Source organism: Oncorhynchus mykiss, chromosome 21 (genome assembly GCF_013265735.2).
Source record: "Oncorhynchus mykiss isolate Arlee chromosome 21, USDA_OmykA_1.1, whole genome shotgun sequence".
Taxonomy (NCBI): Eukaryota; Metazoa; Chordata; class Actinopteri; order Salmoniformes; family Salmonidae; genus Oncorhynchus; species Oncorhynchus mykiss.
Genome location: NC_048585.1, coordinates 24,164,836 through 24,191,272, shown reverse-complemented (window position 1 = coordinate 24,191,272; position 26,437 = coordinate 24,164,836). Strand labels below are relative to the sequence as shown.

Below are 26,437 nucleotides of genomic sequence, written 5' to 3'. Positions count from 1 at the left end.
CCCTAAACTTAACCAAGGCAAAAACATACTATTAATGACAAGAGTGTGAGGAAAGCTGATGCTATGACAATTAACCTGTTAATACAAAGCATAATTATTTGTTCTACACTCACACTATATATTTAAATTGTAACAAGTTGGTATTTTGATTCGCCAGTCCCAAAAGGAGGGTGTTGGGGGGGGGAACTAAAATGCATCCTCCTCTGCCTGAAGGAAACCATACATGATTGGATGGGTGAAAGCACTATAGTTGTCATCCAGCAAAATCTCAAAGGGAAGGATGCATTTAGGTACTTTGCTATTCATGTGATCAACCACAGTGTCAAATGAGTAAGTACACTACTGCAGTGGTTCTTAACCTTTTTCGGTTGCTGTACCACCTGAATTCAGCTCTGCCCAGAGTACCCTCCCATGTGAATTTTACCAGTAGACCTATGGTGTCAGGTATACCCTGGTTGGGAACCACTGCACTAGAGGTATTTAGCAGAACCCAATGTTGACTCTCTCAAAAAGACAGCTCCTGCCCTGTAAGTGTTTAGGAATAACAGAACATTAACACAGTGCTCAAGATTGTTTGTAAAATTTACTTTAAAATGTAGATATTTGAATATAGGTAGATCATGTTTGGTTGATTTTAAGGGGGATAGCAAATAACAAAGTCAAATACAATCAGGTCTCAGCTCACTAGCTAGGTCAACGGAGAACCGGTTATACATGCAGTAACAAATCAAAACCTTGTTCAGTTTATATCCAAATTAGTTGGCCCATATAACTATACCGAATGAGTCTTCCTTCTGACAACACTAAAAGTTGATTTAAATAAAATGGCTAATTGTCATTATTGCACATGAGCAGAAGACTAATACTATAGAACTGTTTCTTGACCCACCCTTTTCCTTGGACACTTTAAAACATTCAGAACTAGTGAGGTACAAGAATAGATGTTTTTCCATGACAAAAAAAACCCAGGTTTGGTTAAAACCTTGATCTGAGAGAGACAAGATGGCAGAACACTTAACATTGTCCTATAATGTACAGTAAAAATGGCTGCATAAGTGCCTTTTTAAGCTCAAGGAAAACATTTTCAGAAAGGTATTTATTGTTGAGGCATCATTTCGTTAAGTTGACCTGTGCTATCCGCTCCTTACTACTCAGGTCCAACCATTTGAAAGGAGTACGAGAACAAATCCTTCAGAAAAACGTTATACTCCTCTCAGATTTCGGTTGTTTAAAAGAGATCACTGCTACAATAAAACCACACGTATTTATGTGCAACATTAGAAAAGGCTTTGAAGACAATTTCCTCTACACTGTTCTGCCTGTTGGTTGGGATGATTGGTTGCTTTTACATGTCTCCTCTCCCCATTATTGGTGTTGATTGGCAGTGTCCAGGTCCAATAACATGGCAGCGTGATTCATTAAAACACTGTAGGTTGCAGTGAGGTTATTTGGGAGGGGGTGGTCTCCCTGGAAATGGCACAGTCTATCACACCAGTCTGGGGTATAGGACTGTCTGCCCCTCAGACAGGCCCGTTGACTGCTGGCATCTCTGGGCACTGGGGTGGATCCTCTCTGGAGGGGGGAAGAAGGTGTAGAGAAGATGGGAGACAAAGTGAGGGGAGGGTGATAACATAATCCTACATTGCAGACCGCCTCTCCTTCTCTGTCAGGCTAGAGTTCACAGTAAATACTTCTACAGGCACGCAATGCTATTGTTCAACATCCAGATGTGTCTTGGCTCTGGCTTGGAAAAGGAAACCCGGGTGCTAGAATATTATTTTGCCCTAAACTGCCTGGGATCTCTACGTGCAAGCATGCATTATTTGTACAAACATGAGCTGGCACCTACTTGTTGTCTGTCTGAGAGGTGGGGGCCAAGGCTGGCAGTGTGTCTGCTGCAAGCTGTGCCTTTGGGGGGGACTTGAGAGTGTCTGTGAGGGACAGCTTTTCCAGAGGGATGGGGTTCTCCTCACTAGCAGAGGAAAGGTTAGGTTGCTTGTTAGTAAGTCTTCAACAGAAGCGTTGTTCAACTGTATTTTGGTAGCTACACCACGCCAACTCTTAAATTTTTTTTTTTTTTTAATAAATGCTAGAGATTCTTCCTCTCCAGTAAAGTACATTCATAGTTCATGGGAAGCTCCATGGATTTCCAAACTCTGAATCCAGTAATTTAATTTCAAGTCCAGTGTATAATTACTTCAATGTGGTAGTTATGTTTCAAATATAGATGTTTATTTACATGGGTACTAAGGCTTGAGTGGACTTCAACAGAAAATGTTTTCGCATTGACTGTGCATGAGTTTAACTCTTGTTAAACAAACCTTTTGACTTCAGCATTCTTGATGGTTTCCGTGGCGGTGGCGGCAGTCTTGTCATCGTCCTCGCTGTCGGAGCCCCCGGAGGAGCTGCTATCTGAGGCTACGAGGGGAGCCTTCCTACCCTCACCCACCGGCCACTCACCACCGGCAGAGGGGCTCGCACCTGGACACACAATCACTTTACCTAACGCCAAAGCGATAATGAAAGCCGTGTAACATGTTTTGTTCTCAATGCAATAGTGAATGTCTCCACAGGGGGGAGCTAGGTCAAGTGTCAGGTGGCTGAAACCTCCCATCATCCCACACTCACCACTCTTGTCCGGACCCAGTTTGACTTGTTTGTCTGCGTCACTGCTGCCTACGGGAGAGCTACATCTGGGGCCAACCTCTGGGCTGCAGGGAGAGGAGGTAAGCTTCAGGTACAGAGAACTGACAACACACCACTAGGTATGTCACACAATGAAGTAAACAACATCTTATGTTGGTGATTTAAAAAGGGCTTACTAAAAACATGATAAATTGACAAGTTACAATATCCCAGACACTAATATCAAATGTATATAAAACTGTATGGAGAGTGTTTGGTTCCCACCTGCTGAAAGGTTGGAACTCTGTGAAGTTGGCCCAACCTGCCTCCTGTTTGTCTCCTCCACTCCCCCCTGGGGAATCCCAGCCTGCAGGACCCGGAGAGGACGAGTTACCCCCAGCTTCCCCGAAACTCGCTGTCCAGCTTGGACCTTCACATGATAACATGGTAAGAGGAAAAAGTCTACAATAATGTTTTTTGCAAAGTGGAGACCATTAATGATTGTATAATTGGTTGAGTAAAAATGGGTAATAAGCATAGTTTACAAGTAGCTGATTGATTGCCAGGTGTACTGGGAGTGTTGTCCTTGCTCTCCTCCAGGCTGCCTGGAGCTGAGGCACTCTGTCTGGAGGAGTCGTCCTCGTCAGAACCCGACCCGCGGTCCCGCTCCCGACCCCCGTTCTCCAGACTGCTCTCTGAGGTGTGGGACACCCCAAATCTGACACACACACGGGAGAGAAAGAGAAGAGCGGTTTGATGAGAAATCGATGGAGAGCTGCACATTGACATAACATCCCCTACTTTGTTTTTGCATCTTGAATTTTTACCAACCTTGTTCTGGATTTGACTTGTGTTGCATAGTTAATCTCCTTCTCCTCCCAAATGTCGTCCTCCTCTTCAGCATCGTCAAACTGACGTATCCTCTCTTTACAGCAGGCCTCAAAGGCAGTAGCGTTGGCCTGTATTCACACACATGGAGAGGGAAACGCATGTACACATTTAACTTTCACTACACACACACAATGAAGCTGGTAGACATAATACAACAACTTACACTATTATCATCAGCATCTAGATTGAAGTTTATTTCTGCAATCCGGTCAAATGTGGCACTTAGGAAAGGAAGGAAACAAAATAGCAGCTGTTAGCCCCCAGAGGTCTTTGTCAAAGCTGATTTCTGGTTATTGGAGAAGGAATAGTGGAACGGATGAGTAAACTCACTTGATGTTTTCATCATGCTCACTGAACTCCTCATCGTTGAACCCAAACTGATCCACAAAGTTGGCAGTCATCTGCTGGATCTGATAGTCTGAGAAAGCCTGGGGGGGGGGGGGGGGGGGGGGGACATGAATTTAGTCTTTTCAAAATTATATTTCCTCATGGGTAGACAAATATGGCTTCCTACCTGTTGGAGTGACAGATCGTTGGGGAAGGGACTCTCCATATCATCATCTTCACTGGAGGAGTGCAGGTTATGGGTGCTCACCTGGGACACACAGGACAGACAGAGAATTAGAGTGAGGAAATGACAGAATGTATAGAAGGGAATGCTTGCGTGATTGAGCAAGGGAAAACGCATCTGTGTGTGTGTGGAGAGAGATGGTGACTGAATGGTTGATACCAGTTCCACTGTGTTTCTCCTGTTGGTCTCTCTCAGAGTCTCATCCACAAAGCTCTCCCAGCGTCCTCTGCAGTCCTCTGGCAACTCTGCAATATCACAGACCAGTTCTAAGCACTCACCCAGGCACAGTAACATTCTTTGCTATTCTTTTCTGAATACAGAAGTGTTAATCTGGCAGCTCATCAAAACACGCATACCTTTGATGAGGTCACTGATCTGGGACTGAACTGGTCCTTTCTCTAGGTTCTGTACCACCATGTTGGCCATCCTGGTCAGGTGACCCATGTTACCTCTCCTAGCGCCACCCTCCGCCCTGAGAAAAAAAACACACACCGGTTAATGACCTCTAAGACACTACTATCATGTTAGATACCACTATTGTAGTGAAACAATACTGGACTATAGCAAAAGCTGTTGTTCCCCAGATTTGAGCATCTGACATGTTGTCTTACTGTATTTGATCATTCTCCTCCCAGGCGTCCAGGATCCTCTGTACCAACCGACACGTCTGGAAGAGCTGAGGAAGACAATGTTTAACACTCTCGGACCAATAAGCTCCGGGATGGCTTCTACCCCCTAAATAGTCTTAAAGGTACCCAAACTATCTGCACTGACTCTACACACACTCACTAGACCCCTCAAACTCACTGGATCTCCACTGTATTGTTTCATTGTTCCCCTCTACTCAGGGACTGATTTAGACCTGGGACACCAGGTGGGTGCAATGAATAATCCGGTAGAACAGAAAACCAGCAGGCTCTAGACTTCGTAGGGTAAGAGTTGAATACCCCTGCACTACACTATATAGCAAATAAATGTTTTACACCCGGCTATTACTGCACATAGACAGACAGAGCTGCCAAGCCACCTACATGTGCCACCAGGGTGTTGTGAAGGGTGGTCTCCTCCACCGAGTCACTGGCCTTGGCTGGCTCCCCAGCTTCACCTCCTGCCTCCCCCTGGTTCTCTGGGCCTGCTGGGGGCTTCTCCTCGTGGTTCTGGAGGCCAGGGATGGGCCGCTCCTCTGGGACAGAGTGGTTCAGGATGGACGCCACACACAGCTCCACTTGGAAGTGCAAGAAGTTATTCCATGAGTACTTGAAGAACAGGTCCTGTAGAGAGCAAAGAGCGAGAGAACCGTGGTGACCGATGGTAGGTGACAGTGACAGAACAAGAATGTGAACTACAGAAAGGAGAGGTAAAGAAAAGTGCCAGAGTGTGAACAAATGAATAAATGCGAAAGAGTGAGAGATAATGACAAGTTGATGAGTCCCGGCAGTGCAGACACACCAGTAGCTGGTCCATGGTGGTGAGCTTGCAGAGCTCCTGACAGACACTGGGGGCGCTGGTCTGCAGCAAGGCGGCCACCAGCCGGGCCACGTGAAGGCGGGCGTTCCCCAGCGGCTCCTCCAGAAGGCCAACGGTCGTCAGTATTGCACTTTTCTACACACACCATGTTCAATTCAATTACTAAACAGTCATTGTATACAGGAAGAACTGTTGAACAAGTTGATTCAATTGTGTGTTAATGGTTGGTAAACCCCCCGAACAGTTTGTATAAAATTATGGTTGGAATTGTCTGCAGTCTGTTGGCCTCCCACATAATCAAATAAGAACATTAAAAAAAGTATTATTTGTATGTTTCATGACAGTCTCTCGTACCCACTGACCACTGTAAATTGATCAGCCACAGGCATACGGCCTTACTGTATGACCTTACCTTGGGGGGATTCAGGAGAAGCTGCTGGAAGTCCTTTAGATGGGGCTCAATGGCATGTAGAATACTGCTGTTGACAGTGTAAGACCTTTCATATCCCTGAGAATAGAGATCCATCAGCCCCTCCAACCTGACGGAGAGAGAACGAGGGTGTTCACATGCTAAAATAGCTGGAGAGATGGTCCCCGTCTAGAAACAACCTTTAGCCCCTGCCTTAAGCATTTGTGGTGATAAATCCAGACAGCCTATCAGAAGGCAAGGATTTATTACCATATTGCTTAAATCTATCATGTCTTTTTAAGATGTCCACAAGTGGCATGAGGTTGTTTCTGGACAAGGCAATGGAAAGAGATGAGGGAGGGAGAGTACATATGAGGAGAGAGAACAGTTGTTCCACTCACCCGGACCTCCTGGTCTCCAGTAAGGTAAGTAGCACTTGAGTTCCGTTAACAATGGAGGCCTCACTCCTCTCCCCCTCAAACATGGTCTTCAGGAGCCCAGCTACGCTCTCCTGCGACTCTAGAACAGCCAATAAGGGGTCGGTCTCAACATTCTCCTGCATCTGATTGGCCTGGTCTCGACTAAGGCGGATGATGTCACAAAGCGTCTGAGACGCATTTGATTGTCTCTGGAAAAAAATAAAGATTCATGCAAATCAGGATTCATACTTCTTACCAGATAGTTAATATCAACTGCCATGCCTTGTCCAGGAGAATACTGCAATATCAGACTACGGTCTATAACTCACTTCCTCGTCTTTGCCTGTATGGATGAGCTCTGTGAGTCTCTGAATCAGCTTCTCTTCGCTCAGCCACTGAGATCAGGAAAGAAAAAGTATGACAGGGAATGAAAGAGAAATACAAGACGCCCAAGTCAATAAGAAATTATATTTATAAGAACAGGAATGGCTGGCAGACAGTGGCAGCTTACATTAAGGACCTCTTGTCTCAATGGGGCAGGCTCCACACAGCTGATGAGGCGAAGCAGCAGGTCCATCATGGCGGAGGCGTCGATGTGTTTCAGCACCAGGCCGATGAAGCCATCCTTTTTCCTCAGGAAGGAGATTACCTGGCGCAAAAGAGACGTTTAGTGAGCTCCAGGTAGGTCCTTACACTTTCTTTATCCATCTTTATAACTTCTTGGGCATTGAGGCTACCTGTTCTGTTTTCCTAGCGATGAGGTTGCCGATGGTCTTGCTGAAGAAGCTGGCTAGTAGCGGGTTGAGGGGCGGGTCCTGCTCCAGGAAGTGGTAGAGAGTCTCCAGGAGTGACGTGTCCCCGCCCAACTTGTCGTTGATGAGGGACACGTCTGATGTCAAGAGCTCACAGGCGATGTTAGGGAACCTGTGGGAGGGAGGTGTACAGTGTATTAATTCTTGAAATATTACTTTTACGATGTTTGGAAATATTCTGACAATGCTCATTGTCAATTCTGAATTCATGTTTATTGGACTGAGTATGCTGAAGACCACATTGTGTATGCTATGTTAACAGACCCAATCAAGACCAGGGCCCAGTTTCCCAAAAGTATCTTAAGACTAAGTTCTTAGTTAGAACCATAGCATCCTATCCTAACTCAGCCTTAAGATGCTTTTGGGAAACAGGGCCTATTTGGTGTTCTTTGTGTCTTGTAAGCTACTTTAGAGGGCGAGATGTTGTCCACGAGGGCATGCATACGATTAGGAATTAGAATAGTAATGTAATAGGATCTCTGGGCATGTTTCAAACCCAACGCCACCTGTTGTACTCTTCTGTTACATTAAAAGGAGCAACCTAAAAACATGAACTAATTCAGAGGCATCTATCATGGCACTGGGAGTTCTGTTCCCAGTTCATGACGTTGAGTTCAAAACAGTGTTTCTGTCAATTATCAATCTTCAACCTTAAAAAAAGCATTCAAAAATATATCTTGGCTCCCACTAAATTCAGGATTCAATCCAATTACGAGTTATAGGCATTGTGGCTTTTAAAGGCTATGTTCCCATTTTTGCAGAGATCCCTTTCATCTATTTAGTCAGTTAAGAACAAATTCTTATTTACAATGACAGCCTACCCCAGCCAAACCCGGATGCTGGGCCAATTATGCACCGCCAATCACGGCCGGATGTGATACAGCCTGGACTCAAACCAGGGACTGTAGTGACACCTCTTGCACGGAGATGCAATAATGTAATGTCTGCTCAATCGAAATTGCCTTTAAAAAGCCACAATTCCTATTATATAGGGATTGAATCCCAACTTTTAGATTTAACATTTTCAAAGAAATGTCACATTCTGGAGGAGACAGTGGGTGAGGTAACAACCTGGCCTCACGTCTAAATTTGTGGGTTCAAATCTAGCAGGCTGTGTTATTGTTTAAACAATTCTTATCAAATATTCAAAGAGAACTGTTTTTTGGGGAGTATGAGGTAAGACCATTGCCTCAAGCATTGGGTAAAATGTTTGAATCTAGCTGGTTGTGCTTGTTTGTTCTACTCAACCTCAACTGTATGAAGAGAACATGTATAGTGAAGTAGTCAGTGGCTCTGGCCTAAGAACCTTTCCTCAAACTGATGTTCGTGGGTTCAAAGCTAACTAGTTGTGTTTGTTGGTGCTTTCACAATTCTCAATGTCAATCATATGCAGAAGCACGTATGAACTGTGAAGGTGTTGTAGCTCTAGGATAAGAACCCATACTGATGGCTATGGGTTCAAATCTAACTGGTTGTGCTTTCTCAATGTCAAACATATGCGTTTTCAGTGTGAAGGAGTTATGGCTCTGGGGTAAGAACCTTTCCTCTGGTGGTTTTATTCATGTTCTCGGGGAGTGGCTGCCACAAAAAAATGGTTGGAGGGCAGTGATGTTGGGAGTGATGAGCAGATGGGATAAACCCCCCGGGGTTACAAGACGAAGACTAGACCCCACAGACAAGCTCTTTCGCTCTAGACAGGGATCTCTTCGTTTGTTTGACATTGAGAATCACAGGAAAACAAAGAATGTAATACTGTATGCATGCTGGTCTTAGGTTGGCACTTATCCACTGAGCATAGAACCCAGGCCATGTCAGAGCATGTTACGGAGAAGCCCCTTTCATTTTGTACAACTGGTCTTTAGAGGAAAGGTCAGTACGTGATAGCTTAAGCATAGGGTGTATTTGAATATTTATTTAATTAAAACTATTCTTTGTTAAGCACAGATTATCTTACAATAATGAAATAGTATACAGTGGGGTTAAAAAGTATTTAGTCAGCCACCAATTGTGCATGTTCTCCCACTTAAAAAGATGAGAGGCCTGTAATTTTCATCATAGGTACACTTCAACTATGACAGACAAAATGAGAAGAAAAAAAATCCAGAAAATCACATTGTAGGATTTTAATGAATTTATTTGCAAATTATGGTGGACAGTAAGTATTTGGTCAATAACAAAAGTTTCTCAATACTTTGTTATATACCCTTTGTTGGCAATGACAGAGGTCAAATGTTTTCTGTAAGTCTTCACAAGGTTTTCACACACTGTTGCTGGTATTTTGGCCCATTCCTCCATGCAGATCTCCTCTAGAGCAGTGATGTTTTGGGGCTGTTGCTGGGCAACACGGACTTTCAACTCCCTCCAAAGATTTTCTATGGAGTTGAGATCTGGAGACTGGCTAGGCCACTCCAGGACCTTGAAATGCTTCTTACGAAGCCACTCCTTCGTTGCCCGGGCGGTGTGTTTGGGATCATTGTCATGCTGAAAGACCCAGCCACGTTTCATCTTCAATGCCCTTGCTGATGGAAGGAGGTTTTCACTCAAAATCTCACGATACATGGCCCCAATCATTCTTTCCTTTACACGGATCAGTCGTCCTGGTCCCTTTGCAGAAAAACAGCCCTAAAGCATGATGTTTTCACCCCCATGCTTCACAGTAGGTATGGTGTTCTTTGGATGCAACTCAGCATTCTTTGTCCTCCAAACACGACGAGTTGAGTTTTTACCAAAAAGTTATATTTTGGTTTCATCTGACCATATGACATTCTCCCAATCTTCTTCTGGATCATCCAAATGCTCTCTAGCAAACTTCAGATGGGCCTGGACACGTCTGGCACTGCAGGATTTGAGTCCCTGGCGGCGTAGTGTGTTACTGATGGTAGGCTTTGTTACTTTGCTCCCAGCTCTCTGCAGGTCATTCACTAGGTCCCCCCGTGTGGTTCTGGGATTTTTGCTCACCGTTCTTGTGATCATTTTGACCCCACGGGGTGAGATCTTGCGTGGAGCCCCAGATCGAGGGAGATTATCAGTGGTCTTGTATGTCTTCCATTTCCTAATAATTGCTCCCACAGTTGATTTCTTCAAACCAAGCTGCTTACCTTTTGCAGATTCAGTCTTCCCAGCCTGGTGCAGGTCTACAATTTTGTTTCTGGTGTCCTTTGACAGCTCTTTGGTCTTGGCCATTGTGGAGTTGAGTGTGACTGTTTGAGGTTGTTATCAGTATAAAAGGCACCTGTCCACAAGTTCAAACAGGTGCCATTAACAGGTAACGAGTGGAGAACAGAGGAGCATCTTAAAGAAGAATTTACAGGTCTGTGAGAGCCAGAAATCTTGCTTGTTTGTAGGTGACCAAATACTTATTTTCCACCATAATTTGCAAATAAATTCATTAAAAATCCTACAATGTGATTTTCTGGATATTTTTTCTCATTTTGTCTGTCATAGTTGAAGTGTACCTATGATGAAAATTACAGGCCTAATCTTTTTAAGTGGGAGAACTTGCACAATTGGTGGCTGACTAAATACTTTTTTGCCCCACTGTACATGGGCTGACTGTGGCCGCTCAATATACATCCCCTCTTTCCCCCGGGGTGACCCTTTTCTCTCACTTAAAGCGGCTCTTCTCCTCTAGGTCAGCAGGGGGCTCTGTGGTGATGAGGTTGACCAGCTCTGTCATGCAGTGGTCCTGGGAGAGGAAGAGCAGCAGCCGGCGGTTCTGTGCCTTGCACTCCTGCAGGACATCATCCTCCTCCATGAGCTCCCGCAAAGTCACGTCCTCCCGGTCCAGCAGCTGGTCGATGTGGGACGTGGTGTGCAGGTCAAACTTCCAGAACATGGTGGCTGCTTGGACAGGGGGCACAGCCCTAGGAGAAGAAACAAAAGAGTCAGAGAGAGAAAGGGACGCAATATTGGCATGGTGCCCTTGTAGTAGACTAAGCAGAGAGCTCCTTTAAATATTGGTTTTAATTGTTTTTATTTTTTTATTAGACGTTTAGTTTTTCTGCACATTTCTGGTGGTTATGTAGCCCTCTACAAGATCATCACCATCTCCCTGACTACAGTCCTCTGAGCAAGCCATGAACTGTCCCTCTCCATCTTTAAAGGATGCATGCACTCTATTGTTTGAACTAGCCAACTATAGTTAGGCTACTCATGACGATGACTTATTGGTTGACCTAGCCAACTATAGCTAGGCTACTCATGATGTATTGTTTGACATAGCTAACTAAAGCTAGGCTACTCATGATATTGCTTGTTTGTTTTTTGAAGCGCTTTGAGATGAAAATAAATCAAATTAATGAGGAAGAAAAAGGAGGAGATTAAAAGAGCTGAGGAGATTAAAAGAGCTGAGGTTCATGCATGGTAGGGAGGGTAACAGGGGAAATACAAAGAAACATATGAAAACAATGAAGCAGGAACATCTAAAAACATCAAACACGGTCACTGACTCGGTCCACACTTGGACAACAAACTCATTGCAGATATCATTTGAGATGTAATATCCAGTAACTGTGCTTACCAGCAGATTAAATGTGGGTATCTTTAATCAGACCTCCCTCAAAGGCAGGCATTTGTGTTTGTGCAGACAGCAGAGAGCGTGGCAAGGCCTGGCATTTATCAACATGGGTCTCCTCTTAGAACACGGGCATCCTTAGTACACAACACACTGAAAGGCTCACCATAACCTGAGAGAGACAAGGGGATGGGGATTATAATTAAATTCACATAGGACCTTGCATCTGATCGCAAAGTCATCTATTATTAGTCAGCAGCAGTATTATATGCATCTTGTGTTTAAAGATGACTGTGTTGCATCAGATTTATTCAATATTACAAGGAGGATTCTGAACAGAGCTTTTCGAGAAAGACGTTTGTCTGGCTGTCATTAGTTATAGGGTCATGATCTAGCCTTCTAGTTAGTAGACTGCTAGTGAGAACGCTGTAGCGGGGTTTGACTTTTGAAATCTTAGCCTAGAGTAGCCAAACCCTAAGTCAACCTGCTTCTATAGAACTCTTCGCTTTCAGTTTTATGAATGAGACAATGAACTGATGTGCCAACAGCCTGTCCTGACTTGCCTTGTGGCTTATAAAAAAAGAGAACAAGGCCTAGACTAACATTATATATCAACTCAACTTAGCCTAACAACGGTGAAATGTGCAACGCTTAGTGTTGTGTCGTCAAGAACACAAACAAAAGAACTCCAGCTAACTTAATTACTTGAAGATAGTAGTGAATGGTATTTTGGCCAACAATTGACAGGCTCACACAGAAAAATGGGCATGCCATCAACTAAGATGCGGGCTGGAAAATCTTAAACAAAATTCCAGATACATGCTTCGGGTCTTGTTAGGCCTATGCAAATGCTTTATGAAATGAGGCAAGCATTTTTAAATGGATTATAGGCTTGCATAGGCTACCAATTAGTCAAATTCATGAGTATTTTGTCTTAAGTCTGATGTATGAACACTGGGCTGACTAGCAGGGGTTGCTGCCTAGCTACTACAATAAATATTATTACCTGTCTGCTTTAAAATATATGCAGAAGTAAAAGCATCTAATGCACACTATCCTTTCCTGGACCCTCACTCATACATCACTAATGTGAAAAGGTTGTGGTTAGCTCTAGCTACTTCACTGTTCTTGACGTCAGCATCTCACACTAAACAACCTAGCTATAAGCTATAGCCTAGGCAACCACAACTACAGACAGGAAATGAGAATAGTTTAGAATAATCTGTTGTCTATGGTTGCTATGATAAACACACTAACTAGCCTATCAAGACCATTATTCAGGCATGTTAGAAGGGACAAAGTCAAACTAACTTGCTTAGTCAACAAAAGACGAATGTGCTGGCCTGTGCAATACAACACTGACTGGCCGCCCACACAACACAATAATGGGTCTGAAAAAGGAAATCAAAGTGTTTCCTACTTTTTCCTCTTATTTGGACAATCTTGCACGTGCGAGAGAGTCCATCTGGCATACATTTATACAGAGCACACTAGTGCAACTATAACCCCTAGAGTGCTCCACCGTGAACGCTACACAGGAAAAAGCTAAAACTTGACTTCTCATCTAAAATAGAAGTCACCAGGGGCATCTTCAACAAAACAGTCCACTGGCTAATAGAGTAAATGACAAAAAGAACAATGGTTGAAGAGCAATCAACTGGATGCTATGACCTAACAGTAGCCTGTCATTAAGCAAAGCAAGTGGCTTATGGGGCAGCGTAGTAACGCAGCGTTCGTTCACATGCTCGTCGGAACTTCCTATTTCCTAGTTGTGATGTCTCGAAGATAAATGGGAGAGCCTGGCTATGTCCCAATTCCTAATTAGGTGCTTATCGGTCTCACTTGGCTGCACTTGTTGTCTGTAAGCCTATGAAGAACCTCAGACTGTTCTCCCCACTTCCATTATTTAGATGCGGACAGTATACTTACCCTGCCCCCACTCTCCAATGGACATGTATGTATACATTGCTACAGTTGTCAAAGTGTATATTATTATTATTTGTAGGATTGTCTCAGGTAAACATAACAATAATAGAAAAAATATTATATACATCAACCCCCCAAAATTCTACTTTTACGTGTTGATAATTTCTCTGAAAATAAATTGGTAAGATGGTTTAGGGTCTATCCCTCCTTGTCTGACAATGCAGGGGCAAGTGCTCTGTAGAGCTGTAAAATTATATGGTGGTGGCCTTGGCAAGAAATGCACATCAACTGCTGAGTGTTGGAAGCTCACATTTCTGTTTACTTCAAGTCACTACAGTAGTACTTGCTGGCTACTTCTATTCACTACTTGGAGACTTGACATCTGATTATTTATAAGGTAACGCTGCCAGTGCCAAACCCTTGCCCTGCAGTTGGAAACGGGGTTGAGTTTGTTTGTTCAATGGATAGAAATTCCAAGACCGTCGATTTGTTTCTAGACAACTATAATTTTACAACGGTGTGGAATTTTCCGCAACAAGTATATCTTCACAAATGCAGGAAGTAACATGGTTTGGTAGTTAACATTTCTTGCAACCGAAACATTATTTTGATTGAACATTACTTCACTTCTCTTTTTGGTCTTGCTAACGTCGAATGTCTGAACAGCAGCTAACGTCAGCTAGTATTAATGTTAGCTAGCTAGGACATAGTTACCTAATTCAGTTAGCAAAGTAGATTGGCTAAACCAGAGGGATTCGACACAGTTAAAGGCGTAGAGAATCCTGAGTCGCTAGCTATCCAGGAAGCTAGCTAACTTAACGTTACCATACAATTTAGCTAGCGTTAGCACAAGGAGTTGAGCAAATTATCATCAACTTTGTCGCTAGTTAGTTACAGGGCTAGTTGTCGGCGTTAGTTTCTCTCGGAGTCCGATAACTAGCATCTAACGTTAACATTAACACAACTTTAGCTGGCTAAATTTGCAAAAGCTAGCTAACCCTCTTTAGCTAACTAGGTACTGATAGCTTAACCAGGTATTTTAAGTCGCCAAGCACAAATAACTCACCAGCTTTAGCTAGCCAACGATGGTCCTGAGAAACTTACCGTTTTGTTCAAAGTTAGCAATCCACTCGTCTGTATGGCTAATGTTGCGCTACCTACCTTCGTTAGCTAATAGCTAACGTTAGTTAGCGAACTAGCCAAACGTGATTTGTTTTGATGGGTCAGTCTGACGAGGAGTATGAGCAAAGTATCTGTCAACCTGGTAACACGGATATTTGTCTCTTGTGACGTGGCAACGGACAGGCCTCACATTTGTACCTTGTATATTCAATATTATTACGCGTAATATATATTTATATATTCTACAGTACATACATTCATAAGCTAGCCTCTTCCCAGCTCAAGCATGCAAAGCAGGAAAACTCCTTCATATTTTCGAATCAAAATGGCGAATATTATCGCGGAGGCGCGCAGGCGAGTGCGCATTGACTTCTTCTGTGGCTGGGGTGTCAAACAAATTTTGCTAGGTCCGGAGGGCCGCACTGAAAATTGGTAATATTCCTGTGCCTCACCATCTACATTTGCAAAATGTAGTTCTCTATCCATCGTTTTTGGAACACCCTGTCTACCTTTAATTTCCGTCATTATTAGGGAACTGGACACATTCAATAAACTGTATTATAAAAAGGCCATTATCATTTTCTACAAGGTTTCGAGTTGGTTTTAGTAATTTTAATAAAGTATACTGATCAAAAATATAAACGCGACTATTTCAACGATTTTACTGAGTTACAATTCATATAAGGAAATCAGTCAATTTAAATAAATTCATTAGGCCCTAATCTATGGATTTCACATCTGGGAATACAGATATGCATGCACCTGTTGGTCACAGATAACTTTTCTTTTTTTTAAGTTAGGGGCGTGGATCAGAAAAGTTAGTATCTGGTGTGACCACCATTTGCCTCATGTAGCGCAACACATTTCCTTCGCATAAAGTTGATCAGGCTGTTGATTGTGGAATGTTGTCCCACAATTTTCTTCAATGGCTGTGCAAAATTGCTGGATATTGGCGGGAACTGGAACATGCTGTGCCTGTGGTACATGTCAATCTAGAGCATCCCAAACATGCTCAATGGGTGACATGTCTGGTGAGTATGCAGGCCATGGGACATTTTCAGTTTATGTACAAATCCTTGCAACATTTATTTTTATTTTTTATCCTTTATTTAACTAAGCAAGTCAGTTAAGAACAAATTCTTATTTTTCAATGACAGCCCAGGAAAAGTGGGTTATTCAGGGGCAGAACAACATATTTTTACCTTGTCAGCTCAGGGATTCGTTCTTGCAACCTTTTGGTTACTAGTCCAACCACTATGCTACCTGCCGCCCCGTGCATTATCATGCTTATGCCTGCCCATACCATAACCCCACCGCCAGCATGGGGCACTCTGTTCACAATGTTGACATTAGCAAACCGCTCACCTACACGACGCAATGCACGTAGCCTGCGGTTGTGATGCCGGTTGGACATACTGCCAAATTCTCTAAAACTACGTTGGAGGTGGCTTATGGTAGATACATGAGCATTACATTCTCTGGCAACAGCTCTGGTGGACATTCCTGCAGTCAGCATACTGCATGCTTACTCAAAACTTGAGACATCTGTGGCATTGTGTTGTATGACAAAACTTCTTCTGTGACAAAAGCTTCTTGATATGCCACACCTGTTAGGTGGATGGGTTATCTTGGCAAAGGAGAAATGCTCACTAACCAGAATGTAAACATATTTTGGGACTAACAATTTACATGTTGCGTTTATATTTCTGTTCAGTGTATATTGAGTCATTTTAAAGTATTTACTCCCTAACAGTCTAGCTTGAATTTCTGTGATTATTAGCAAGCTGGACACAGTCGAGAAACTGTGTAAAAAGGTCCATTATCATTATCTCATTTACTCAAACCACTTGCTTTTAAACCACAAACTTTAAGGTGCATACTGCCACCTACTGTGCTGGAGTGTGTGGTCAATCACGGTTTACATTAGATCCACCTACCTAACTGTACTATTAAGAACATTTAAAAGAGCCCTGCTAACTTCTAACAGACCCTTCCCCAGCCCTTCCAAATTCGTCCAACCTCAATGACAAACCATGCATGCCAACCAAATTTAATGACGAGTTCAATGTCCTAGACACAACTGAGCAAACACCACCTCTTCCTTCATTATCTGACCTTTGAATCTTGGTCCGTCTAACATTTTTGGCGCAAGGACTTCAGAGAGAGACGAGGAATAAACTATAAAACTTTGCATCTGTTTCCTGTCAAAACTGTCGATTTATCAAACAATATAATTTCAATTATTACATTATGATTGGGATAAACAGTATATTTAAAAAATAATAATATTCACCAGGTCCTGGCTACATGCATGAGTAATGTTATGTCTGTCTACTAAAGTTTTCAATACATTGGGACCAGGTTGGGGCTTAAGTGGATTGTTGACAACAAGCTGCAAATGAATGTAAATAAATCACAAATATACAGTATATGACATTTCCTGTCTGCAACATTACTGTCTAGGATAGTGGACCTAATGGTCTTGGCCTGCTCCTCTGATAAGGCCCTTTTCCACTAGATTGGACTAGAGGTCTTCGATAATCCCATCAAAAGATAATCAAGTGATTTACCACTAATTACCAGTTGAATACAGAAATTACCATGCATCATCTGCACTGTGTATGGAATAACTTTTATTGTTCATGTATGCCTACAGATCTAATACAATGTTCAAACATACATTTTTCTGCACAAACACAATGCGTTACATTTGCAACTCAGTTATTATGTATGATAAAGATATTGACTTTAATTTGTTAGATTTGCATATTTTATTATATTTGTTAGATGCTGGGATGAATGCGGAAGATGGAATTTATGGCGCATGGCAAGATGAAGCGAGGCTGAAAGAAGAGCGTGAGGTTCAAACCCAAACCAACATCTGCGAAATACAAGCACAGTACTTTCTCCTTTGAGTCAAGTACAGAAGAGATAATTACGTGCCTGAAACCCCTGAGCAGTCAACAGATAGTGAACTCTCAGAAATTGAACCTGACAGAAGTGAAGAGGAAGAACCTGCACCGACAGGTGATGTGAAGGCTTCCGAGCCTCACCCTAATGATCAGGAAAATGGCCGAGATGACTCTAGCCCAGTGGTAGTACAATTCTTGGAGAAAGTAGATCCATGCCTTTTGGCACAGTTTGCGGTATCAGGATGTGTGAAGAAGGAGTTGGTTCTTGTCAATTCAGTCAAAGTATCCAGAAGTGGACTTGAGTAGAGTTTTTTGTGTGTCTGCTGCCCAGAGGGAGGGGGCGCTATGCGACTCGGGATGAGAGCTGTGTCCTGCTTTGCTCTCCGGAGTAGAGCACTGCTGAAAGGAGTGATAACTGGGGTAGCGTTGAGTGTTGAGGTGGATCGACTGATGCAGACCCGGTGGCAAGCACAAGCCTGAGGAGACCCTGCCTGTCCTTCTGAGTTTGTATGCATTCACACCCCTTGACTTTTTCCACATTTGTGTTACTGTACATCCGAAGAGCTTTTGTTTCAAACCCACTATGGTGTTTCAGGTGCCAAGTTTATGGTCATGTTGCAGCAGTATTTAGGAGGGAGATTCCGAGGTGTGAGAAGTGTGCAGGAGGGCATGGGAAAGTGTGTAGGTTTGGTGGAAAAGGTGGAATGCTTCAATTAGGGGGTGGCCATGTTGCTTGGGATCAGAAATGTCCTATGTAAGTGAGACAGGTTGATGTTTCCAGGGTGAGAGCACTGCAGCAGTAGAGATGTTTTTGGGTGTCAAAGATTTTAGTGCAGAAGAACTAAAGGGGGTTTTGAGAGAAGGGGTTACAGCCAAAGTAGTGGGAAGGGATGGTGGGGTGTATTGGGGATAGTGGTATTTTTTAAATGTTTTATTTAACCTTTATTTAACTAGGCAAGTCAGTTAAGAACAAATTCTTATTTACAATGAAGGCCTACCCCGGCCAAACCCAGACGACGCTGGGCCAATTGTGCGCCGTCCTATGGGACTTCCAATCATGGCCGGATGTGATACAGTCTGGATTCAAACCAGGGACTGTAGTGACAGCCTCTTGCACTGATATGCAGTGCCTTGGACGCTGAGCATTTCGGGAAACCAAAAAAGGATATATACAGTATCTGGTTAGATGATGGTGCATTTTCCTTTTTCCCCATATCCTCTTTTTTGTGAACAAATGTTTTAAAATTCAAAAAGGCACTCACACATCTGAGCAATCTTTTTTGCAGGTGCATGGCAACAGTTGAACAAGATGAAGGAAAAAGGAAACCGCACACTGCTCTTGATAGAATCACTGATCTTAAATAAGCTCATGTATCGGCCTCACGGCCTCGTCAGAGCTTTTGTGATAAAAAAAAATAATAATAATTACACCCTTATGTAGACCTAGCCCCACCCACATCCGTTCCACGCATCGACAGGGGTTGGAGGCGAAGGAAAATCAAATAAGTGCAACCAAATATAACAATATGCATTTCATAAATATTCGAATAAAGTGTGTAAATAAGACGTATTAAACACGTCTGTAAAATCACAATGAGGACATTGTTCTCATTAATAATTTGGTACATCGTACGAAAAACAGAGTAATCTTAAATAGGGACATAATTCATGTTCAAATTCACAACATAACATACTTAGGCATTTCATCATTAAGTCCTTTAGGAAATCATGTCTGCAGGGTGAAAATCCCAAAACATTATATTTTATTTTAGTATTTTTATCACCTCCCCTGTCTGATATCTTAACTTTCCCTATGCCACAAAATCTAAAGGTAGAAATGTCATGCTTTAGGTCATTAAAATGTACTGCGACTGGATAATCCCTTTCGTTTCTCCTGATTGAACTTTTATGTTCACTAATTCTCGAGAGGTTTTACCGACAGAGATAGGCCCACATGGACAATAAATAATGTAAATAACATGGGTGGTGGAACACGTAATAATGTAATTTATTTGGAACCGTTTTCCTGTGTGTGGGTGGCAGAAATATTCACACTTCATCATATTGTTGCACTGTGCGCATCCTCTGCATTTATAGCTATCATTTCGAAGAGGGTGTAAAAGAGCCTGGCTGATTTTCTTTTGTGGCTGTCAGTTGGCATGAGCCAATTTATCCCGTAAATTGCGACCTCTCCTATACACAATCAGTGGTAGATTTTTAAATTCAGCCGGCAAAACCGGGTCCGATGATAAAATATGCTAGTGTTTCTTGACCACATCTCCCACTTTTCGCGAGTTCAAAGTATATGTGGTTGTGAACATTACGGAATGTTCTTTAGCGGGTCTTTTTTTTTAGCAGTTCAACTCCTGTTTTTCCTAATGCCAAATTAAGAGCTTCATCCACATATTGTGGCGAATAGCCTCTTCTTAGAAACCTAATACGCATCTCCGCTTCTTTTTCTAGATAATCGTCTGTGGAGTGGCACATACCTCGCAGTCTGAAATACTGGCTTCTTGGAAGTCCTCTTTTTAAGCTCAGGATGGAAGCTGTCCCCCTGTAATATAGTATTTCCACCCGTTTCTTTTCTATACAGAGTTGTAAACAGGGTTCCATTTGATTTCTCAATCCACATATCGAGGTAATGAACACGTTGAGTGTCACATTCAATTGTGAATTTGAGATTGGGGTCAATGTCATTGAGTAGCGCCATAAAATCTGACGGCTCTTTTTCCGTTCCTTCCCATATGCAAAAAATGTCAATATATCGATACCATTTCAGGACTTTATTCAAAAATGGATTTTTATTTTCATTATTAACAAAACGTTCTTCAAAAATACCCACATAGAAATTAGCATAGCTCGGAGCGAATGTGGAGCCCATTGATGTTCCATTCGTTTGGAGGGAGTATTCATCATCAAACCTGAAATAGTTATACGTCCAAACATATTCAGCCAGCTCTAGAGTAAAGTTTGTTGGTGGATATTCGTTAGTATCTGTCTCCCAAATAGTGTGCTAGTGATGCCAACCCCTCACCCACACGGGGAATGCTGGTATATAGACTCTCGACATCTAATTAGAACAAATGTGCAATGAACTTTCCGAACTGTGAAAAGCAGCAACACACAACAAAGCGTCTAGCCTCCCGGATGAAATTAAGAAAGGAGGAGCTGCATTGAACCAGAGTTTTTAAACCCAGAGATGCAACATCAGGTGACTTTGGTTTGAGAAGTCAATAGAAGTGAAAAATTATTCCTTAGTTGTCAATTTTCTTAAAATCTTAATTTGAGCCAATGTCTTTAGTAGCTAAAGATGTTATAACTACAACCTCAACAAAGTCAAAAACTGACACGTTTTCATTTTCGTCAAAAACGACTTAATATTGAAGGAGTGCCTTTGATTTGGCAGCATGCACATGCGCAGTTTGTTTCTGCACATGAGTTTGGCTGCATTCCAAACACGTAAAAGACGATGACGTTTTATGATGTCTGACGAGTTTACACTTGCAGGGCGATGGAGGAAGGAATTATTATTTATTTTTTTAAGGGGGGAGGAAGGAATTAGTTTTAAATGGACCGCCCTTGCCCGGAAATTCGTCACTCAATGGTTGTGTTTTCAGCCACTGGTCTCTTTTGGGTGCTTTATATGGCTACAGTCAATTATGATTGCATGTCTACTTATATTAACTATATAATTATTAATATACACCTACTGTATGATAGCTAGCAAATTAATTAGCTAACTAATGTTAGCCTGCCTAGTTACTACTGAAGAAGGAAAAAAATGTATTTCTACAATTTCCAAAAGCTAACCAAATAAAAACATTATTACTTTTACGAGATGTGTCTGTGCATTAGTAGCACAACTTCTAACTTATTGACTTACACTTGTATGTTGACTCCATATTGACATAGAAGTTTTGGAGGATGTACAATCATCGCGAATTGAATTATGGGGCGTTTCAGGCCCGAAGTGAACATAATTGAATAACTCGCAAACTCCATTAAAAACGAGAGCTGAGGAGTTTATGTTGCAAACTTCTCTTGCTTATCATTTGGACCGAAGACAAATATGGCCGCGGGGATTCCCCCAAGGGCACAAGGCGAGGGTGTGTCTTTAATGAGTTTGAAACGCGGCCTTTAGCTAGCCAACGTCGCAATGACATCGCCGACAAGCGTGCTCGGGGATTTCTATTAAAGAAGCCGTTTCTGCCTATCTTCATACTGTACTGTCTTTGGTTGAACTCTCGTTCTTTACACATCAGTGATGGTTTCCACTAGTTATTACCACACCACAAAGTAAAAATAGACTATATCGTAAAAATGAATGAAAACAGAAATGTGCTTTTTCGGGTTAGCAGTGTAGTTAGGTTTAAAATGAGATTTTAAGAAGGTCAATTGTAGAAATGGGCGGGGGTTAAGACTTTGTGGCTGTGGTAACGACCCCTCAGTGGTTGAACTCCACTCCTCCCCTTTTATTATACTTTCCCATACAGCATTGCGGTGAATTATGGACCAAAGTGGTGAGAGACTATTTACTCTCCAGTTTCAGCTGTATTTTAGTTTTATTTGTGTATCAGTAGATTTAACTTGATACACAGCGAAATAGATTTAATTTGTAATCTTATTCATGTTCAGTTATACTTTACAAGTATTATCAGTGGAGTGTTTAAAGTACAAAAATTGAGGCCTTGTAGCAACCTCTCGTTGCCAGCCCACTGCTAGCTAAATAGCTAATATATTGCTAACTTTAGTTTCCGCAGATCTGTGTTGCCACAGTAGTAGCTAGCTAGCTAGCTATACTTTTTAGAATAAAGTGACGGTTGTAGTTGATCTGCCAGTGCAAAGCTAATAACTTAAATTGTCAGGACAGTACTCTAACCACAAAATATTCAAAATAAATAATGCGATGTTTGTAGCTTAGATTAAGTGCTAGCTACGGTCTGCATTCTCCATCAATTTCTGCAACTCCAGACAATGTTAGCGTTGGCTAAAATGAAACATTAGCGCTTTACTGAACTATTTATCACGGTTTTGATCACCTATGGATTGTCAACTTATAGTGTCATTGCTAGTAGCAAGTATCATGTAAATGTTTGCTTGGTAGCAAATGACTGACTCAGGTCACTGACATTTTGAATGATCCATCGTTTTCCCACAGACAATGACCTGCAAGGCACGGACGGCTCGGGGAGTCTTGGGGGCCCTGATGTCCGCAGACGCATCCCCATCAAACTCATCTCCAAACCAACCATCAGGAGCAAACCTGCTCCCCGGACACAAAGACCCATGGGCAGGCAGCCCTCCAAACCCCAGGCTGGGGATGAAGGTTAGCCAGCCACAAGTGCTTTCTCATTTTCTCAGTTTTAATTCCCATGGGCTAGATTTGGGGTAGGGAAACCTGTTTCTAGGTCATAGAAGCAAGCTTTCATATGGGACTACAGTAAGGCAACATATCTGTGTTTTCTAGAGAGTTTTAGCTTCAAGCAAGAGGAGAGGTTCGACAGTGGTACCAAGGCTGGGGATGTGTTTGCAAGTCAACGGAGGTTCCCCCAGCAAATGTTTTGGGACTTTAAGGTAGTGTTTCAAAATCTATTGTTGGGGGGGGGGTGCATTCCACCTACATCATTACTGTGTCATAGACCTCTTGGTATTTTCCCCACAGTTGAATTTGATAGGTGAAAAGGATGACATTCCAGCACACTTTTGTGACAAGTGTGGTCTGCCCATAAGGATCTATGGACGCATGGTATGTCTCTTCGATCACGTTTTACATAGTGTGTTATGTGGCTCTTAAAAATGTTTTATAGTAAGAGGCTATGAGTGCAGCAGCTTATGTTATTACCTGTATTTACTCACCAGATTCCATGCAAGCATGTGTTCTGTTATGAGTGTGCTTTGCTCCACGAGAAGAAGGGAGACAAGATGTGCCCAGGGTAAGCTCTTGACTTTTATTTTTTTAACCAGTGGTTCTCAACTGGTTTTGCCTCTGGACCCAAATTGAACCAGGTTGTCTCAGTCGCAACCCAATATTCGCATTGTGAAACAAAAAATATCCCAAATTTTATTTATTTTTTATTAAACTTTATTTAACCAGGTAGGCTAGTTGAGAACAAGTTCTCATTTGCAACTGCGACCTGGCCAAGATAAAGCATAGCAGTGTGAACAGACAACACAGAGTTACACATGGAGTAAACAATTAACAAGTCAATAACACAGTAGAAAAAAATGAGAGTCCATATATATATGCAATCTGGAAAAATATCTTCAATGCTGTATTGATAGTAAAGGTAGAAATTATATGACAAGGGAAAGACATTCCCACATTTTTCATTGTCAATAATACATTTTCCCCCATATTCTTGATGAAGAATGTTAATAAGCTCACTGGTTTGAGACCCCAAAATCAACCAGCTCTGCCAATAGCGATGTAAAAAATACTTTGATTGAACAAAAATAGAAAAGAGAGTGTTTTTATTATAATTATATAATTTCTACACACTTTCTAACTGGTTGTAGTTGTTTAAGTTCTGACTGGAGTATTTATACATTTTTACTCAAGACAGCCGTGTCTAGTGGCGTTACTTTTGATACCGGAGCCCCGGGGCATCGAAATCGCTAAGCAGCTTGCTTCTAAACAGTGTGCCGAGGCTTGTATCCCTTTATCAGAAGCACGCGATCAATGACGTTCGGCGCTTCGTTTTGTCGAACAACCACCTGATTGGTTTCGGTAGAAGACAAAGCGTGAAGGCATGTGTGATGTCATGTATACCAATTTGCCTGTTCTAAATTATTTTGACCATTAGGTGCCACTAGTGTACACAGTGTTGATCAAAGCCTCCCGTAATGAACCTATTTTCTACACAATTGGCTGGAAATGTTTCCCCATTACTACCTGCGACCCATTCAAAATGTCCCACCAGTTGAGAATCGCTGCACTAGTGTATTCAACTGTCCATATGCAGGTCTCTTGAGTGGCGCAGCGGTCTAAGGCACTACAGACACTAGTTCGATTCCAGGCTGTATCACAACTGGCCGTGATTGGGAGTCCCATAGGGTAGCGCACAATTGGCCCAGCGTCGCCCGGGTTAGGTTTTGGCCAGGGTAGGCCGTCATTGTAAAAAATAATTTGTTCATAACTGACTTGCCTGGTTAAATAAATAAAACACAAATATACTATCTGTATGTGTGGTTGCTGTCTGCACTTACTAACTAAACCTTTGTGTTGTTTAGTATGCAGCTCTTCAGCTGCACAGACCCGGTCCAGCGCATCGAACAGTGTCTGCGTGGCTCCCTCTACATGTGCAGCATCGTGCAAGGCTGCAAGCGCACCTACCTTTCCCAGCGTGACCTGCAAGCCCACATCAACCACCGCCACATGAGGGCAGCCAAGGCCTTGGCAAGCCGCCAGGACGCCCTGCACCTTCCCCCATCCACAGAGGTGCCTGACCGCTTCCGTGTGCCCCCCCCTCACCTGCCCAAGACTCAAGGGCACCTCCCGCCCTCCCTCCAACACGGGGGTCATGACCCCTACAGTCAGCCACCACAGGCTTCCCATGATGCACCTCCTCTTTCCCAGGAGACCTTTCGCATCGCCACGGTAACTACACGCGCACGCAGCAACCTCATCACCGTGCCAATCCAGGATGACTCCGGTTCTTCCTCCACCTCTTCCTCCCGTGACCCTCTCCCTCCTGGCCCGGGCCCTGCTCCACCCCCACACCACCACCCTGACTACCCTGGTCAGCCTGTAGTGTCCCACCCCCACCACATGATGGCGCCACCGCAGCAGCACTATGGCCCTCCGCCTCCTCCCCCTCCACCCATCAACCACCCCATGCAGCACCCGCCCCAGGGCTCTGGGACACCCCACATGGTGTACAACCAGGCCGGCCCTCCCCCGCCCATGTCCAACGCACCTCCTCCCATTACCCCCCCGCCAGGACACATCATGGGTCAGATGCCCCCCTACATGAACCACCCTCCTCCAGGCCCCCCACCTCAACATGGTGGTCCTCCAGTCAACGCTCCCCCTCCCCACCACTACAACCCTAACTCCATGCAGCAGTTCCCTGAGGACCAGGGCACACTCAGTCCCCCTTTTAACCAGCAAGGGGGTCTGAGCCCTGGGATGTGGCCTGCCCCTAGAGGGCCTCCTCCTCCAAGGATGCAGGGCCCCCCACCTCAGGGCCAGATGCCTGGACCCCATCACCCCGATCAGTCCCGCTACCGCCCTTATTATCAGTAAACTCTCAACTCCCCACGAAGTCGGGGGCATTGTTTGACTTGTCCCTATTCCTCTTCACTGGTTTGAATAATGTGAACATGAGTCTCTGGGTTCTGTATGACTGGCATTTCTATGGAAACACTTAAGAGACTAGTCTATGGTGAATGTATGTATGTAGCTGTTCACTTTTATTGATATGAACCTTTTGGACTGTCAAATGAGCAATGATACATTTGAATCGCTCCTGTATTGGTCTCTAATGGACATTGTATCTGGAACATTTTTGGTTTGATGACGTCTCAATAAATATTTTCTAACCAAGTTAAATCTCATTATTTTTCAATATTATTAGTTATGGAAACGGTTTCATCCATATCAATAGGGGGCGGTGTATAATCTAACATTTGACATTGTTTGTGTAGGGAGCCCTGTGTTTTGGTTAATCTCATGACCTGGATTTGAAACTTTATTTAAAGCTTTTTCATCAAACTTCCCCATTTTTCTTTAATGTCAGATGGTCCAGCACTATCCTTCAGACAATGCTTC

General features: G+C 43.1%; 2 protein-coding genes across 7 annotated transcripts; one reads left to right on the top strand and one right to left on the bottom strand.

Moving 5' to 3' along the window:
- Positions 1–564: 564 nt before the first annotated feature.
- On the bottom strand, positions 565–15,094 carry LOC110500095 (serine/threonine-protein phosphatase 6 regulatory subunit 2). Of its 3 annotated transcripts, none has more exons than XM_021577261.2 (23): positions 14,738–15,094; positions 11,714–11,879; positions 10,803–11,057; positions 7,120–7,306; positions 6,894–7,031; positions 6,712–6,777; positions 6,365–6,591; positions 5,967–6,093; positions 5,537–5,689; positions 5,119–5,358; positions 4,699–4,763; positions 4,444–4,559; positions 4,247–4,332; positions 4,031–4,111; positions 3,847–3,944; positions 3,680–3,737; positions 3,457–3,584; positions 3,171–3,343; positions 2,911–2,992; positions 2,629–2,711; positions 2,322–2,481; positions 1,850–1,972; positions 565–1,572 (listed from the first exon to the last, which is right to left on the bottom strand). In XM_021577261.2, exons 3-23 carry the CDS (start codon positions 11,027–11,029, stop codon positions 1,521–1,523), a joined length of 2,670 nt encoding a protein of 889 aa, XP_021432936.1. In that variant the 5' UTR covers positions 11,030–11,057; positions 11,714–11,879; positions 14,738–15,094; the 3' UTR covers positions 565–1,520. The 3 variants fall into 3 exon arrangements, with proteins under 3 accessions (XP_021432936.1, XP_021432933.1, XP_036813275.1); XM_021577258.2 differs by having other exon boundaries at positions 2,911–3,055; positions 14,738–15,093; XM_036957380.1 differs by having other exon boundaries at positions 2,911–3,055; positions 15,011–15,078.
- Positions 13,333–26,212, top strand: LOC110501036 (E3 ubiquitin-protein ligase Hakai-like). Of its 4 annotated transcripts, none has more exons than XM_036957381.1 (6): positions 13,333–13,661; positions 22,826–22,993; positions 23,135–23,241; positions 23,330–23,413; positions 23,527–23,600; positions 24,898–26,212. In XM_036957381.1, exons 1-6 carry the CDS (start codon positions 13,577–13,579, stop codon positions 25,910–25,912), a joined length of 1,533 nt encoding a protein of 510 aa, XP_036813276.1. In that variant the 5' UTR covers positions 13,333–13,576; the 3' UTR covers positions 25,913–26,212. The 4 variants fall into 4 exon arrangements, with proteins under 4 accessions (XP_036813276.1, XP_021434210.2, XP_036813277.1 ...); XM_021578535.2 differs by lacking the exon at positions 13,333–13,661 and adding an exon at positions 15,642–15,786; XM_036957382.1 differs by lacking the exon at positions 13,333–13,661 and adding an exon at positions 21,722–21,773.
- The last annotated feature ends 225 nt before the right edge of the window (positions 26,213–26,437 follow it).

Excerpts from the sequence above, each read along its gene's own strand:
- LOC110500095 (XM_021577258.2), bottom strand. The coding sequence starts at position 11,029 with ATGTTCTGGAAGTTTGACCTGCACACCACGTCCCACATCGACCAGCTG. Across the intron at positions 7,032-7,119 it reads TCGCTAGGAAAACAGAACAG|GTAATCTCCTTCCTGAGGAA; the intron begins GTAGCCTCAATG and ends CTTTTGCGCCAG. Across the intron at positions 3,585-3,679 it reads TAGATGCTGATGATAATAGT|GCCAACGCTACTGCCTTTGA; the intron begins GTAAGTTGTTGT and ends GTGTGAATACAG.
- LOC110501036 (XM_021578535.2), top strand. The coding sequence starts at position 15,681 with ATGGCTGTGCAAAATTGCTGGATATTGGCGGGAACTGGAACATGCTGT. Across the intron at positions 22,994-23,134 it reads ACCCCAGGCTGGGGATGAAG|AGAGTTTTAGCTTCAAGCAA; the intron begins GTTAGCCAGCCA and ends TGTGTTTTCTAG. Across the intron at positions 23,601-24,897 it reads GGAGACAAGATGTGCCCAGG|TATGCAGCTCTTCAGCTGCA; the intron begins GTAAGCTCTTGA and ends TGTGTTGTTTAG.